Source organism: Trichosurus vulpecula, chromosome 1 (assembly GCF_011100635.1).
Source record: "Trichosurus vulpecula isolate mTriVul1 chromosome 1, mTriVul1.pri, whole genome shotgun sequence".
NCBI classification, from domain to species: Eukaryota; Metazoa; Chordata; class Mammalia; order Diprotodontia; family Phalangeridae; genus Trichosurus; species Trichosurus vulpecula.
The window spans coordinates 446,988,389-447,005,358 of NC_050573.1; the positions used below are offsets into that span (position 1 = coordinate 446,988,389).

The 16,970-nt window shown below is 38.2% G+C and overlaps 1 protein-coding gene across 1 annotated transcript in view; it reads right to left on the minus strand.

Annotated features, from left to right (window-relative positions):
* Window positions 1-2,188: 2,188 nt before the first annotated feature.
* The window catches only part of MARVELD2 (MARVEL domain containing 2), a 28,888-nt gene continuing 14,106 nt past the window's right edge, over window positions 2,189-16,970 (minus strand). The window contains exons 4-7 of the mRNA XM_036741365.1: window positions 10,571-10,719; window positions 9,118-9,289; window positions 4,865-4,915; window positions 2,189-4,209 (exon numbers count right to left, since the gene is read on the minus strand). Coding sequence (XP_036597260.1) covers window positions 4,087-4,209; window positions 4,865-4,915; window positions 9,118-9,289; window positions 10,571-10,719 — 495 coding nt within the window. The 3' untranslated portion in view covers window positions 2,189-4,086. The remainder of the gene's footprint in view (window positions 4,210-4,864; window positions 4,916-9,117; window positions 9,290-10,570; window positions 10,720-16,970) is intronic.

Consider the following 16,970-nt stretch of genomic DNA (forward strand, 5'->3'; position numbering starts at 1 on the left):
TTGGCAAAGATACTGAAGTGGCTTGCCATTTACTTCCCCAGTGTGTGGAACTGAGGCAAACGGGGTTAAGTGAGTTGCCCAGGAACACACAGCTAGTAATTGTCTGAGGCTGGATTTGAACTCAGTGTTTTCCTGACTCCGGGGCCAGTGCTCTATCCACTGCTGCCGCTCAGGACCAAGAGTTTTGAGCTTCCCCCAGGTTCCGTATCCACCTAAACCTACCTACACCTACTATGAACGTAGCACTATATAAATAACCTTAGTATCTTTAGGACATTTAAATCACTATCCAGCCATTATAAATAAATGGTTATCTATTCATTTAAGGCTATAAATAAAATTGTCATTAATGGTAAAGATTACTGGCAACTAGTGTGGCATACAAGAAAAAAATATCACTACACTTGAAAGGGTCCTGGCATTGACATTCTCTTTTTCTAAAAATGTGGTTGTTTTTTTTTATTTTGGGGGGGCAATCTGAGTTAAGTGACTTGCCAAAGGTCACACAGCTGGTAAACGTCTAAAGTCAGATTGGAGCTCAGCTCCTTCTCCAGGGCTGGTACTGCATCCAATGCGTCACTTAGGTACCCCTATTCTCTTTGTGATCAAAACACCTTGAACCTCAGTTTCTCAGCTAACAACTCCATTATCCACTGCACAAGGTTATAAGGAAAGTGCTTGTAAACATCTTAAAGCTCTGTTAGACAAGTGAGCTAGGGTGACACTGATTATCAGCAAGTTCCAGAAAAAAAAGTACTTAAAAGCCAATTACAAGTTTAAAAAAATGCAAACTACACGAAAATGAACTAATAGAAAAATGAACAACCAAGCCCCAGTCCAGGGGAGTGACCACAGAACAATGCGGTGTTTAATTTTAGAAGCCTTAACACTCTAGCTGACATCTCAGCCACACTTCCGCCATTAAAAGTGCAAGTATCGTATGGTGCCCACTGAAATGCAGATTGCTCATAATTATACACAACTAGAGTCACCCAGTTTGGTGAACGTCTGAGAACTTTGACTTCCTTTTACCTAATAGAGCAGATGGTCTAAAAAGATTTGTTGTTCAGTGGTGTCCAACACTTTGTAACCCTGTTTGGGGTTTTCTTGGCAACCAGAGTGGTCTGCCATTGCTTTCTGTAGCTCATTTGACAGATGAGGAAACTGAGGCAAACAGGGTTAAGTGACATGCCCAGGGTCACACAGGTAGTGTCTGAGGCCAGATTTGAACTCAGGTCTTCCTGACTCCAAGGATCTAAAAAGATTATGAGTCATTAAAAGTACTCACAAATCAAGCAATAAAATCATGAGGGGCCGATCCTTATGTTTTTCATCTTTTGATGAAATTCAGTGTAATTCAATCAAATTAAGAGGCAACTAAGTGGTGCTATGGATAAAGGTGCTGAACCTAGAGCTAAGAGTATCAGAGTTAAAAATCTGACCTCACATACCTGCTGGCTGTGGGACCCTAAGCACGTTACTTAATTTTTGTCTGCCTCAGTTTCCTCCTCTCTAAAATGGGGACAATAGTGCTTCCCTCCCAGAGTCGTGAGGATAAAATGACGTATTTGTAAAACACTTTGCAAACCTTCATGTGCTATACAAATGCTATTCAGTTTCCTTAACTGTAAGATGGGGATAATAACAGCGCCTGCCTCCCCAGGTTGTGTCAGATGAGACAATATTTCTGAAGTGCTGAGCCCAGCGTGTGGCACAAAGTCGGTTCTTAATGAATTTGTGTTTCTTTCCTTCCTTCCTTCCGTTATTATTAAAGTGAAATTGCTGACTGTAAATTGCTGCTGTAGATATGCACCCAGCAGTCGTATGTGTTCCACCCTGATCCCTCAGACTTTTTGGAGGCAGTTACTATTGAGATGGCAGCATGTATTTTAATTTATAAGTCCTAAAACTGAACTCTTAGTGGGAGAAATAGAATATACTGACTAGGCAAGGTGGAAGTGGGATGCTCTTTACTGAGCAACCCTATTAATAGGCAGAAGGTGGTTTTGATCAGTGGCTTCACAGGATGAGGACGGCAAAAGTAAAACTGGTGATGAGATCACAAGAGCACGTACAAACTCTGAGACTCCTCTTCCAGTTCTTTTTCTAATGTATTTGTTTTTCCAAGTAGCGAAACACCCAATAAACAAAAAAGTTCTAGATAAATAATGAAAAGGTGCACATAAGGTAACAGATAACTAACATTTTAATACCCTGAGGTATGGACATGTAAAAAAAGTTACAAAATTAGAAGACTTTCTTAGGTTAATATTTACAACTGTAATACAAATTTTTATCAAGTTAATTTTTCTAGTACTTCATTTTATTATCTAATAAGTTTACATTTCAACAGAATGTTAACCAATGATTACTTTATTAATAATGAAAAAGGAAACTCTTTAGGGCAACTAACCCACTTTCTAGATGTGCTTTTTTTTCCCCCAGCAGTAATCTTGAACATTCAAAGTATAAGCTTAAGTGATAAACTATATAAAAAAAATCCCATTTGACTAGTATTTTTTTCAGTGCCTACTCTTCTCAAGGGGCCACTCACAGATGGCCAAGTGCACGGGGCAGGAAGGGTCACACTGGACTCAAGTTATTGCTCAATACTGGTCAGATAACAATTTTTAACATTACAAAAGCTCCCACAATTGATTCACCTTTTGTGCTTTTGCTAAGAATGTCAAAGTTCTCATAAATGAAACATTAATTTCACTTGTTGCAAGTTATTCCATTCTGATGTACACACGCATATGTCTGAAAGGAATCAGAAGAACCTTTACTACTTGGAAGATTCCGGATTAAGGTGAAAATATGGACCTTGAGATATCACAGACTACTGGAGGTATAGGGAGGGAGGGTTAAGATATTCATACCCAAAATTTCTCTTTGCTACCTAATGCCCATAGGGCCACTAGGGATAGAAGTCAGTCTGAATTGTGAAGACCAGGTGCTACACATTCTTCCTATTCAATGATTTCAACATCTATGAAGCACCCATTCTAGGTAAGGCACTGTCCTAGGTGGGGGGAATACAAAGACAGAGACCCTGCTCTTCAGGAAATTATTTTCTAATAGGGTGAGGGAATGGGGAGAAGGTGACATGTACAAAGACAAATATACAACATGTGCACAGATAATTAAAAGGTAGGACATGATGGGGCAAAAAAGAAGGTCAGAAAAAGTACTCTAGTTATTGGAGGAAGGAGAAAGCACTTTCAGCTTGAGGGTAAAAGGGATGGTGCCCCAAACCAGCCACTAAACAGGAGGATTCTCAGGGTAGGGATGAGGAGGAAGCGCATTGTGGGTATAGGGGAATGTCTTATGGGAAAGCACAGATTTCATGAATGTGGAGAACAGCTATTCTGGTTTGACTTGAGTGCATGAAGGGGACTTAGGTGAAATCAGGCTAGAAAGGGGGGATCCAGCTAGCTGAAGGACAGACATGAGGGATCTTCTGCATGGCCCCAATGAGCACAGGGTCTTAGACCCTTTGTGGGCATCACCCCTAGATTAGATTAAAGGTTGTTTTTGTCTCTGCTCAATATTGAACATTTTCTTGTTTTTGACAGTAAGGCCTAAGAGCATAAAATGGGAAATCATAATATTGGACCTTTCTGGTTGGCTCCTTAGGGCTTGCTGATTAAGGAACTTTGTAACAAGGATGCCTTGGATTTCTTCCACTCGTGGAAGCAGATTACAACTTTGAAAATTCATCTTTTTAGGGGATGGAAAACCCAAGGGATAGCAGTGTGACAATACAAATACTACAAAGAATACTTTAGTGGTTTCCCCTATTAGAGACACTATTCCTATATCACTTTTCCTGAGGCACTTTCTAAAGAGAAATTGACATAATTTTCTTCAGAAATGAATTCATTCTAAATAAAGGCACATACTGAATTTGAAATTAGAGGTATCTGAATGGAAACAAACCTTTTAGCACTCATACAAACAGATTAAAATGGCCAAAAGCTGGTTCCCAACAGCAACCAATTCTATATGTATCATGAAATTGGTAAAGACATGGCAGTAAATAAATATTAAACAAATCTCCATACAAAAATAGTTTTCAGATAAGGTTCAGGAAAAATCTTGTGTGTTCCAATTCATAACTTTATCATATTCCTGAATTCTTTGTTTTATGTGAGAAAGCTTATTCTTCAAGTATTCGCAACGCTCCTTTTTTTCCAAAAATGTAGGATCCTGTAAGAAAGACATCAAATATTTCATGATTAAAGAAACCTTTTTGGCTACTTCAAGAAAAGGGAAGACAAAAGCAAATGTCATCATATAAAGATGAATAACCCAGAGCACCAGGACTTCACTGTTTTTTGAAATTTTGAGTTCCATATTCTCCTCCTCCCTGCAGCCCCTCCCCTGTCCATTGGGAAAGCAAGCGACACGACATCGACATCAATTAGACATGTGAAGTCATGCAAAACATATTTTGATATAAGCCATGTTGTAAAAAAAAAAAATCAATAAAAATAAAGCAAGTGAACAACACCATGCTTTAACCTGTACTCAAGAGTTCACCCCTTCTCTCTGGAGGTGGACAGCATTTTTCATCCTGAGTCCTCTGGAACTGCAGGGTTTTCATTTTCATAAGGAAGAATGGATAAAGAATTTGGGAACTGGCCATCAAAACTTAAGCTATTCAGCCAGGATATGCTAGAATTGGGCTAAGAAAAAGGTTAGAAGAGAAGGTATTGAGAATATACACTACCTGCTTCCCTAAATAATTCAGTTTTAAATCACATACAAGTGATTGCCATGTAGCAGTTGTCCTAAAACCCAGGGTACTTGGCTATTCAGTAGCAGTGAAATTAGAGTAATTAAAATTTATAGATATACTTACATTCTTTTTCTTCTTAAATTCTTGAAGAATTTTTGAAATTCTTTCATGTTCCTAAAAATGTGATTATAAAATTGAATATGAAAAAAAAATAAAATAAAAATAAAATAAAATTGAATATGGGAACTTTCTTTTACTCAACTCACAAACTTCCCAAAGTAAGGTGGAAATTAGAATTGAAAACACTTTTTTTCTACCAAGGTTATAACAAAAGCAACTGAATGACATCCCTTCCCCCAACCATATAATTATAAGTAAAAAATTAAATATAAAACCTTTACTTTTAAAAGTTTTCTAATTTTCCTGCAAACATTTATTCAACAAACATTTACTGAGCAATGACTGTGGTTAGGGTAAACTGCCTGGAGGTACACAGAAGAGAGACTCCCTGCCATTGGGGATTGTTTTATTGTTCCGTAATTTTTCAGTCATGTCTGACCCCTTGTGTGGGTTTTTCTTGGCAAAGATCCTGGAGCGATTTGCCATTTCCTTCTCCAGCTCATTTTCCAAATGAGGAAACTGAGTCAAACAGTGTTAAGTGATTCTGAATTCAGGAAGATGAGTCTCACAGACTCCAGGCTGGGTACTCTATCCACTGCACCACCTAGCTGCCCTTTTGGGAATATATAGCAGTATGTGACTATCTTCTGCTCTACGGTCACATTAAAAATTTTTTTTCTGTTAGAATTACAAGGTAATTTTTTAAAATACAAGGATGATTCACCATTAGTACACTGTGTTGTGAATTTTTTCCTAAGTAGTGTGATGAATTTCATATTTCATACATGATCTCTGGTGTACAATTTTAAGATGGCTGATTGTTGGTGGTGGGAGGAGTAGGGTGGTTAGTGAAGAGATTAGGGGTACTGTCTATGGCTAAATTCCTTGATAGGGCTTTTTCCAATTAAATATTTCCTCTAGAGAAAGGCAGAGACAACTGTTAGTGTAAAATCTGATCTCACAAAGTAAGCTGATTTGGAGGGGATTTTCCTAATTTTATGTGATGTCTAACCAGGACTACTTTTAGAAAATGATATTTATTAATGTTAGTTAGCAGATGGGAAAGAATGGGAAATTATCCAAGTCTACTATAAAATAAAATAAAAACAAAGCAACTTCTTGGAAAGTGGCCTTTTCTTCAGAGATAATTTTCAGTTTGGTTTCTCCTCTGAGGACTTTTCAGTGACTGACTGCCTTTAGGAGAGATTATACTCACCTCTGTCTGGCACTTAAAACCCCTGACAATTGATAATCTCCAGCCTGCCTTTTAAGGCTGCTTATAGAATATCCCCTCTCATGCCTTCTGTCTGCCAAACTCGCCTCCTTGCTACATGCCATAGATGGTATCTGGGCCTTTTTGCCAGCTGTCCCCCATCCCTGGAATGCTTCCCCTCTTCACCTCTGCCTTTTAGAAACCTCGACTCCAGGAACACATCCTTCAAGGTCTTTCCTGCTTCTCCCAGTCATTTATGACATTCTGCTCCCCCCCCCCCACTATTCTGTATTTATTTTGCATATATCCTATGTTTACTGATCTGTAAATAAGCTATATCCCATAAGCTCCTCAGGCACTGGTAATATCTTAATTTTGAATGACTGATATAAGCCATGGCAGTAAGCCACGTTAGTTTCTTGAAATAGTCATTCCCCTGTGAAAGAGCCTCACCTGTATTCAAAAGCCTTTCCCTCATGGTAGAAGTTACCAGAGCTTCCACGTCCCCGGCACAGCCTGCAAGGCCCCAGGACCCACATGCTCTCATGATACATTAGTACAGCATTTCTGTGGGACCGAGATGGATAATCACAGCGCTGCACTGGCACACATGACACAAAGGACTGAAAGGAAGGCTCCCATGTACGGAAGAGTATGCCCAAGAAGGGCAGCTAGGCGGAACAGTGGATAGAGCACTGGGCTGGGAACCAGGAAGACTCATCTCTCTTCCTGACTTCAAATCTGGCCAAAGACACTTCCTAGCTAGCTGTATGACCCTGGACAAGTCACTTTTGCCTCAGTTTCCTCATCTGTAAAATGGGCACACAATGGAGAAGGACATGGCGAACCACTCCAGTCTTTTTGCCAAGAAAGCCTCAAATGGGGTCACAAAGAGTCAGAGATGACGGAAGTGACTGAATAACAGCGCCCTAGAAGGTGGGGGTAAATTGTGATCTGCACCAGGTTGGCCAATATCCATACGGACTCACTGGAATACTACGGAGTTAAAATAGTGTCATTACTGTTTTTTCTCAAGATAATGGGAGAGAGAATTTTACTATGGCCTCACAAATTTTTTACTTGCAAGACCACATTAAGTGACAAGGAATATAACTATTTCTGCTCCTGTTTAAGAATTCATCTCCCCCCAATCTAGCAAAGACAGATCTTGTGATTAAAAACTACAAACTCCTCCAGGACTCTTTCTAGTCCCAGCTGCCCAAAAAGCCTCTCAGACCTGCGCCAAGATGGGAGTGGAAGAGAGCTACCAGCCCCTGCTGAGCAACCCCATTTATTACTGATATTCTTTTTTTCCCTTTAAAAAAAATTATAAACTTAAAAACAACCAATGTGAATATTTCCATAAACAAATAAGAATAGGAATTAGCACTGTAGGTCAACTGCATGCTTCTGTTTTATAATTTACTTTTTTTTTTTTTGGCGAGGCAATCAGGGTTAAGTGACCTACCCAGGGTCACACAGCTAGTGTCAAGTTTCTGAGGCTGGATTTGAAGTCAGGTCCTCCTGACTCCACAGCTGGTACTCTATACCCTGGGTTTAATTTACTTTTTAAAAAAAGTATATACTGGACTTAACATTGTAACAAAACTGCTTTGCTTGTCTGTGTTCCCTTCTGAACTTCCTTTTGCTCATCTTATATATTTTTTGAAAAAAATTCACTGACTTTTCTTTTCTCTATTTATGATCACTACTCACTAATTTCATACTACCTCTCACTGAACTCTTTCTTGTATCAATTAAAGTCTAGTCATGGTACTATTTAACTTTGATTACCTTTGTGAACTTCTCAGACAGTTTTCAATTTTTCTGTCTGGGTCCCTGATGGATTCTTGCTCCTCTCTGTATCAGCGGACCACGGACCTCCTGAACTTGATCCTGACTTGCCTTCCTAATATAGACATACCCCACCCCACCTTTCTGCTTAACTAGACTCTAGATCCTGTCTGATTTTCTCTTAACTGCCACCTAAACAAGAATTTCTAATTTCAGCACAGAATTGGTTTAGAAAAATCCCTTTCACAACTGCCCTCTACATACAATTAAAGTCTAAGAGCAATGTAAAGGCTGCCTAGTAGGGCTGCACTTTAGACCCTCTGCAATACGGATCCAAACATCTTTTGGAGCTTCCGGCCCCCCCCCCCCCCCAAGCCCTCCTGAAACTCCCTTTCCAGCACCCCCCCCCAACTCCATCTTCCATAGACTTTGCATACACCCCTAAGTCTATTTGTTTTCTTCCCAGAAAGAATTTAAACTCCTCCAGGGCAGGGATTGTTGCTTTTTGTCTTGGTACTACCTCCCACACCCCAGCACTGCACTAGGCACAAAGAAAGCACCGAATAAATGCTTGTGATGGATGGATGAGATTATTCCCTATTCTCTAAATACACTCTACATCGTCCTCCCTTGGTACCTCAGTTCACAGAACTTCCTGTGCCCAGATGGTCTCACCCATTGCCCTTCCAATTCCTATCAACTACAGTCTTACCTTCTATCTTAAAATTTCTTTAAGCCTTTTCGCTTCTCATCCACAAATGAATGTGATCTATTTTATATCTGAACTCTCACACTACTTTATATCCTTCTCATACACTTATTATATTCTATTTTGGGGGGTAGTTATATGGGTACAAGTTTTGTCTCTCACTAATGGACCATAAGCTGTTTGAAGGCAAGGATCTCTGTATCTACCACAAAACCTAGCAGTGACTTGCACAAAGCAAGTTTTATATAAAAGTTTGAACGCTTGAATATTTCTGCAATTTAATTAAATGGAAAAATGAGTGTGAATCAAGCTCTATAACTGATGGAAAAAATTATAACAGACTTGGCCTTGAGGTTAATCTTGCCACATGACCTTACAACGTAGTTTAAAACAGATCTTGACCACGTCCTGCCAAAGAATTAAAATGGTTTTCCTAAACTCAGAGGACAGAACTAGAAATGGAATGTTCTAAAAGTGTGATTTGTATTTCTACCTATAATCATCAATTTCTTTCTTCAGATGCTCATAGGCACTTCTTACCTGTCTGTTTTCTGAGTGATGTGGCAATTTGCTCATCACTGCATCCAACTCATCAAATTTTCTGAGGACTGCTTGGACTTCAGCAGACAGTTCTTTATATTCTGAAAACTGGTCTTTGAACACAGCTTTATACCGTTCTCGGTCATCATCTGACTGAATCGCAGGGTACTTTCTAAAGGAAAAAAAAACCACAAATCTGTAAACCTACACCAAGACAAATAAAAATGGAAGCTTCATCCTGCTCTTTAACAATTGCTATTTATGCACCTTAAACTCAAGGAAAGAGCTAACTGATTAATATCTAAGTCAGTAAACAAATGGTGAAGGAAATGAAAACCACAAAATGGAAATTTATCACAATTCTAATATGAGACATTTTCTTTTAAAAATTAATTTAATATTTTATTTTTCCCCAATTACATGTAAAAACAATTTTCAACATTCATTTTAAAATTTAGTTCCAAATTCTTGCCCTCCCTCCCCACCCTCTTCATTGAGAAGGCAAGCAATTTGATATAGGTTATACATGTGTAATCATGCAAAACATATTTCCATATTAGTCAAGTTGTAAAAGACAACATAGACCAAAATAAAAACCCAAGAAAAATAAAGAAAATTTAAAAAGTATGCTTCAATTTGTATTCAGATTCTATCAGTTCTTTTTCTGAGGATGGATAGCATTTTTCATGATATCTTAAGTCCTTCAGAGTTGGCTTGGATCATTGTAATGCTTAGAATAGCTAAGTCATTCCCAATTCATCATCTTACAATATTTGTTACTGTGTACAATGTTTTCCTGGTTCTATTCATTTCACTTTGCATCAGTTCATGTAAGTCTCTCCAGGTTCTTCTGACAGCATCTAGGCTTATCATTTCTTATATCACAATAGTATTCTATCACAATCATATACCACAAATTGTTCAGCCATTCCCAACTGATGGGCATCCCCTCAATTTCCAATTCTTTGCCACCAGAGAAGAGCTGCAATAAATATTTGGGCATAGTTCCAAATTGCTCTACATAATGGTTTAATCAGTTCACAATTCCACCAATGGTGCATTAGTGTCTCAATTTTCCCACGTCCCTTACAACATTTATCATTTTCCTTTTCTGTCCTATTAGCTAATCTGATAGGTTTGAGACAGTACCTCAGTATCATTTTAATTTGCATTTCTCCAATCAATAGTGATTTAGAGCATTTTTTTCATGTGACTATGATTCAATTACTTCATCTGAAAACTGACTTCATGTTTTTTGATCATTTGTCAATTGGGATATGGCTCTTATTTTTATAAATCTGACTCATTTCTCTATATATTTGAGAAACGGGACCTATATCAGAGCAACTTGCTTCAAAAATTTTTTCACAGTTATTGTATTTCCCTGCATCTTGTTCCCCTCTCCCCCCATTTATCCTATTCTGTAAGAGACATTTTCAGAAAATGTACTCACGCTATATAATCTGGCATCACTATGGGTTTAGGAATGTGTCCAGATGGGATGTGTGCACTAAGCAGCTCAGGTTTTATCTTTGTTGCTCTCAATTCTTTGAAATCAACGTCTGAGTCTCGCTGTTTCTCATCACTGCTGGGCATTTCATGCTGAAATTTAGATTACAACAAATTTTTTCTTTAAAGCAAGATCACTTAAGGTAGAATTCATGCTCGGCAGAAAACTGAAGGAAGAGGAAGGGGCAAAAGAAGAGTTATGATGCCTTATTCACTTAGCAACCAATTGTTCATTTTCATCAGAAAACAATCTTGAATATTTAAAACGTAGATTTGTATCAGACTTGAAATTCAGTTGGAGTTCACTGTGTTAGAAACATTCTACTCCCCACCAAGTAACTGTAGATGGTAGAAGCAGATGGATGTCTTAAAATAATTTTAAAAATTATTATGTGTTTAAGATTTCTATCCTGCCTACCTCCAACAGAATTTGAGGCAGTTTCCAAGATTAAACATTAAAAAGAGAGAGAGAGAGAGAGAGAGAGAGAGAGAAAGTACAGCTTACCAGGCACTTGAGATGAAGTGATTAACTATACCTGGGTCCAAAAATGTTATCTGTCATGTAAGGTCAAATGGGATACCAAAAGAGATGAGACATGTTAGTTTATATAACTTTTGTCTTCTGAGTAAAAGAAATGTAACAATCCACTGGATGTTAAATATTTACAAATCATAAGAGAAAACAATGTTGGAACTCGGTAGATCAAAATGATGGCTGTCTTAATATGTTGAAATATAACAGGTATATGACTCTAGGAGAAGGTGACATGGTATTTGTTGATGTGATTGGGGGTAGGAGTGGGGAAAGGGGAGACCCTTCCCCACCCAAGGCAGGCTAATGATGTTGGCTCAGAACTGGAGTTTTGAAGAGCAGAATAGGTTGGGTTTTGTTTTGTTTTTTTTTAAGTAAAATTGTGCATTCAGAACAAGGATACGGATGGATGAAATGATCCAAAATGACTTTGGCTGGCAGAATCAGTTTGCTGTAAAATGATAATAGCTAGGATTTATATAATGCCTTAATATTTGCAAAACGCTTTATATAATTTCTCTCACAATAATATCCATTTTATCTCAAAATAATATCAATTTTACAAATGAGGAAACTCAAGGTGGAGAGAGGTCTTGCCTCTGTGTTGCACAGCTAGTTAAGTGTACAAAGCAGTGTTTAAATTCAGATCTTCCCATCTCCAACACTTTAATCAAATACACCACCTAAGGAGAAGCCTAATTAGAACAAGGAAACTAGGAGATAAAAAGGAAAAGGGAAAATCAGGGCTGTGAAAACTATAATTGCTGAAAAAGAAGCTTCCATCTGAAATCAAAGAGGTCTGTTAATCTCTAGAGTAGATGACTCTACTTCTGCAGGGACTCTGGGTCCCTGAAAAGGAAGGCTCAGTGTCCAAGAGTCCACATGGAGGGGAAGGGCTGGCAGCCTGGAAAGAGAGTGATATTAGAGAGCACCTAGAACAGGGGATCTTAATCTAGGCCTTGGCTTTAAACCTTTTGATAACTATTTCAATATAATTAGTTTCCTTTGTAATCCTGTATATTTTATTTTACTTATTTAAAAAACATTATTCACCATAGGGGCCCATGATGCAAAAAAGGCTTAAAAAACTTCTGGTCTAGAAGGTATTATAATGTTTTAAATCTATGTCCAACCTCAGACACGTACTAGCTGTGTGACCTCGGGCAAGTCACTTAACCTGTTTGCCTTAATCCACAGGAAAAGGAAACGGCAAACCACTCTAGTATTCTTGCCCGGAGGACTTCATAGACAGTATGATCCACAGGTTTGTGAAGAACTGGACAAGACTGAATGACTGAACTATAAAAATCTATGTCACGATAAGTGAATCACTGCAAGCTCACAAGTACAGTTTATCTCAAGTCTAGCTTATAGCTGAAAATTCCTTCACGCTGTAGTAAGGATGAGGAGTAAACTTGAACTAGCTGCTTTTGCTAGAAAAACAAATGGAAGAGTAGAAGGTGCTGCAGAAAGTCAGGGGTGCCTGTGATTCTCATCTGATCCTGGGGAAGGCATTTTCTCTCTCTTCCCTATCCTATATTCTTTTAGTGGTAAAAGTGTAAAGTTTAGTTCCAATTTTTTTTTCTCCCTCCCTCCCCAAGCAATTCGATACAGGCTATACATGTACAATCATATTAAACATATTTCCATATTAGTCTTGTTGTGAAAGAAGAAAAAATGTAAAGTTTATTGGAAGCCAGTGAAGAGCACTGGACTTGACTAGAGTCAAAGACACCATGAATGAGTGTGGGTTCTCCTTTGCTTCACATGGGGTTATCCTTTAGTACCTGTTTACTTCGCCTCGGTTTATCTGTAAAATGAATGGGGCGGACCAGATCATCTTTAAGGTCCCTTCCATGTCAAAATCCTATAAACTAATGCATGGGGGCTGCTTGGGGGAATCCCATGCAGATTAATGGCTATGGTGACAGCTGTCTAAAGATTCTTGTTCCATGATTTCTTTGTGTACATGATATGGTTATTTGCCTTAAATGTTTTAGTTTAACATTAGCTCACTCAAAAAGCCACCAGCTGTGACCAGTCAAGAGGCAACACCATAGACTGGACAGCTCAGGACAAAATGCCAAGCTGAGCTCTCAGACTGGCCTAGGGGAAGGTTATGAAAAGGGGAAGCATGAGGTTTATGGTAGGGGGAAGGGAGGCTAGATGCTTTGGGATGGAAATAGTGACTGCTACAAGCTTATACAGCTATGGGCCGCAAAGCTGTGGGAACATCACCACAAACAGAGAACAGGGTACTCTATAAACGCAAGAGAGTAAAAGGAACATCACTATAGTTAAAGACTTGAGCTTATTTACAAATCTGGTTTGCTATATACAAGACATAGAGATATCCTTCAAAAAAGTGTTTTTTAAAATTAATCTCTCTACAGCCAAAGGTATAACAACAACTCACTATTAAGGGAAGGCATTTCTATGGGGAGCTGAGACATTATCATAGGGTTCAAGCATGTAGCTTTTTGATGATGAGGTAGGACCTTGGTGAACCTAGACGAATGGAAAGTTGATATACGTTGGCTTGCTTCTCAAATATCAATGTCTACCCTTTGATCCAGCCAATACCACCATTAGGACTGTATCTCAAAGTGATTAAAAAAAGGGGAAAAGGACCTATTTATATAAAAATATTTATAGCAGTTCTTTTAGTGGTGGTAAAGAATTGGAAATTGAGGGGTATGTCCATCAATTGGGGAATGGCTGAACAAGTGCTGGTGTAAGATGATGATGGAATACCGCTGTGCTGTAAGAAATGACAAGGAGCAGGATGATTCTGGAAAAACCAGGAAAGCATTAAAGGAACTAATACAAAGCAAAGTGAGCAGAACCAGGAGAACATTGTACACAGTAACAATAGAATTGTACAATGATCAATTGTGAATGACTTAGCTGTTCTCAACAATACAATGATCCCAGATAATTCCAAAGGACTCATGGCGAAAAATGCTATCTACCTCCAGACAGAGAACTGATGGTATCTGAATACAGATCGAAGCATAATATTTTTCACCGTTTTTTTCCCTGTTTTTTTTTTAGTCTGTTTTCTTCCACAATGTGACTAATATAGAAATATGTTTTACATGATTGTACATGTATAACCTATATAAAATTGTTTACTGTCTCAGGAAGGGGAAAAGGAAGGGAGAGAATTTGGAACTCAAATTTTTTTTTTAATTTAAATTTATTTTTAGTTTACCACACACGGTTCTACATAATTTTGAGTTCCAGATTTTCTCCCCTCCCTCCCCCCTCCCTCCCCAAGACGGCATGGAATCTCATATAACTACCATGTATGACTTCACATTGAATTAATTTATACACTAGTCAAGTTGTGGAGAAGAATTATGACCAATGGAATGAATCATGAGAAAGAAGAGACAGAACCAAAAAAAAAAAACCCAAAAACAAAAACAAAAGAGAAGAAAAAAGGCGAGCATGTAGTGCGCCTCAATCTGTATTCAAACTTCACAGTTCTTTCTCTGGATGAAGATAGCATTCTCCATCGTGAGTCCCCTGGAGTTGTCCTTGCACTTTTCGTTGCTGAGAAGAGCGAAGTATGTCAGGGTTGGTCCTCACGGAATCCATATATCTGTGGTTGTGTACAATTGGAACTCAAATTTTAAAAAACAAATGTTTAAATTGTTTTTACATGTAATTGGAAAAAAATAAAATATTATTTTAAAAAGTCAATGTCTTAAGGGCAGGATCCTAGTTAACAAGCTCTCACAGGGTCAGGATTGTGTGCTGTTGATTCAGCTGGTCAGTCAATAAGCATTTACTAAGCACCTGTTAGTTGCCAGGCACAGTGCTAAGGGTTAAGAATTAAAAAAAAAAAAAAGGCAAAAACTAGTTTGTATTCTGAAGAAGCTCACATTTTAATGAAAGAGATAACATGCAAATACTTACGCACATACAAGATATAGAATGTAAATGGAAAGTAATCTCAGATTATCAGCAGTGAGAAGGACTCATGAATCTCCAATTTGAGATACCCAAAAAAGCAGTTGGAGATGTAAGGCTAGAATTCAAGAGAGAATGGTGATGGATATTCAGGTCTGAGATTCATCTGCATAAAGATGACAACTGAATCCATGGGATGATCTGATAAGATCACTGGGTGAGATGGTATAGAACAGGGGTTATAAACCTTTGTTGTGTCATGGACCTCTTAGACAATCCGGTGAAACCTATGAAACTCTTCTCAGAATGCTGAAGATCCAGTACAGGAAAGTGAAAGGGAGACAGGTAATGGCAGGTAGGAGGAAAGCCAGGAATCAATACAGCAGTATGATTAATACTCAGACAGGAGAGATGATCCAAGGAAGAAGGTGATTAACAGTGTCAAAGGTGGCAGAGAGGCCAAGAATGAAGACTGTGAAAAGACTGGTGGATTTGGGAATTATTTGGTAGTTTTGGAGAGAGTAGTTTCATTCGAATAATCAAGTCTGAATGTAGACCGCACAGAGTTTAGAAGCAAGTAAGAGGAAAAGAAGCAGAGGCAGCTAGGGTATATGACTTACTCAGGAAGTTAACTAAGGAGAGGAGAGAGAAAGGATGAGGTGTTTTAGCAGGGATGGCTGGCTAAAGTGAAGATTGAAGCAGGATCCACATGCTTAATTAGAGACACAGACACACACACACACACACACACGTTAATGACAGGGCTGACAGTCTGTTTTAAACATCTAATAGCCTAATTCATATTTCTGTCTGGTCAGAAGGCTATCCTTCTTCCAAGTAAAGGTGGGCTATAAGGGTACCTCTTCACCTTTTTGCAAGAAAGGAATTTTGATTCTGCTTAAGCAGATACATAAGTATTCCAGAGTCCTAGAGCACAAAGCAGAGTTAAACCTATAAAATTTTATGAGTAGGTGTTACCAAATTCATCTGCCTTGAGTATAAAAAACTCTACAACAGTCTTAATGGAAAATCTGATTTTATGTAAGCTTACATCCTGATTGGCCCACTAGGATAAGCTGTTGCAAAATTTAAGCAGCTCAAAGAGTTGGACTGTTGATTGGTGTTATCTATTACTACTAATACTAATGAAGTCAGGCCACATTCACAGGGTACATTATTGTTACTTTTATCATGTTCTTCTCATCTGAGGTCGATGAAGTTCTGATTGAAACAGTCTGGGACAACAGCTATTACTTTTTTGTAGGTTTAATGTTCTGTAGAATATTAATTAATATTATTTAGAGTCTTAGAATTTATGAAGAACTTTCCTTACAGCAACTCAAGTATTCTTATCCCCATTTTACAGATGAGGAAACCAAGGTTGAGCACAGTCAAGTGACTTGATTATGATCACAAACCTACTTGGTGGAAACCACTTGAACCCAAGTCTTAAACTCCTAGTCCAGTCATCAGTTCACTGCACTGTGATGCAAACGTTAAAGATCATTGGCCAAATAAAACAATTTTAATTTGACAACAGTTGACTATAGACTACCCTGACAATAATTACCCAGTATTTGACATTATTTCTTTTTTCTTTTTAAAAAGATCTAATTTATCAATGCCTCTTATTTTTACATCATCATAATAATTTCTGAGGGAAAAACACCAATTCTTAAATTCCTCGATTCCATACTGAACCACCTCTTGTGCAAAAGAGAAACAATTAAGCACAGCTAATACTGTGACCGTATCGAATGATGGAAACTGCTTTCTGTCCTACAAGCCTCCATGCCCAAATGCTATGAGAGAAGTATGATTCATTATCTGTTCGCCATGACCTTCATTCTAAGGATGACATTTTTCATCCTACTTAATTCAAATATATTAAGCA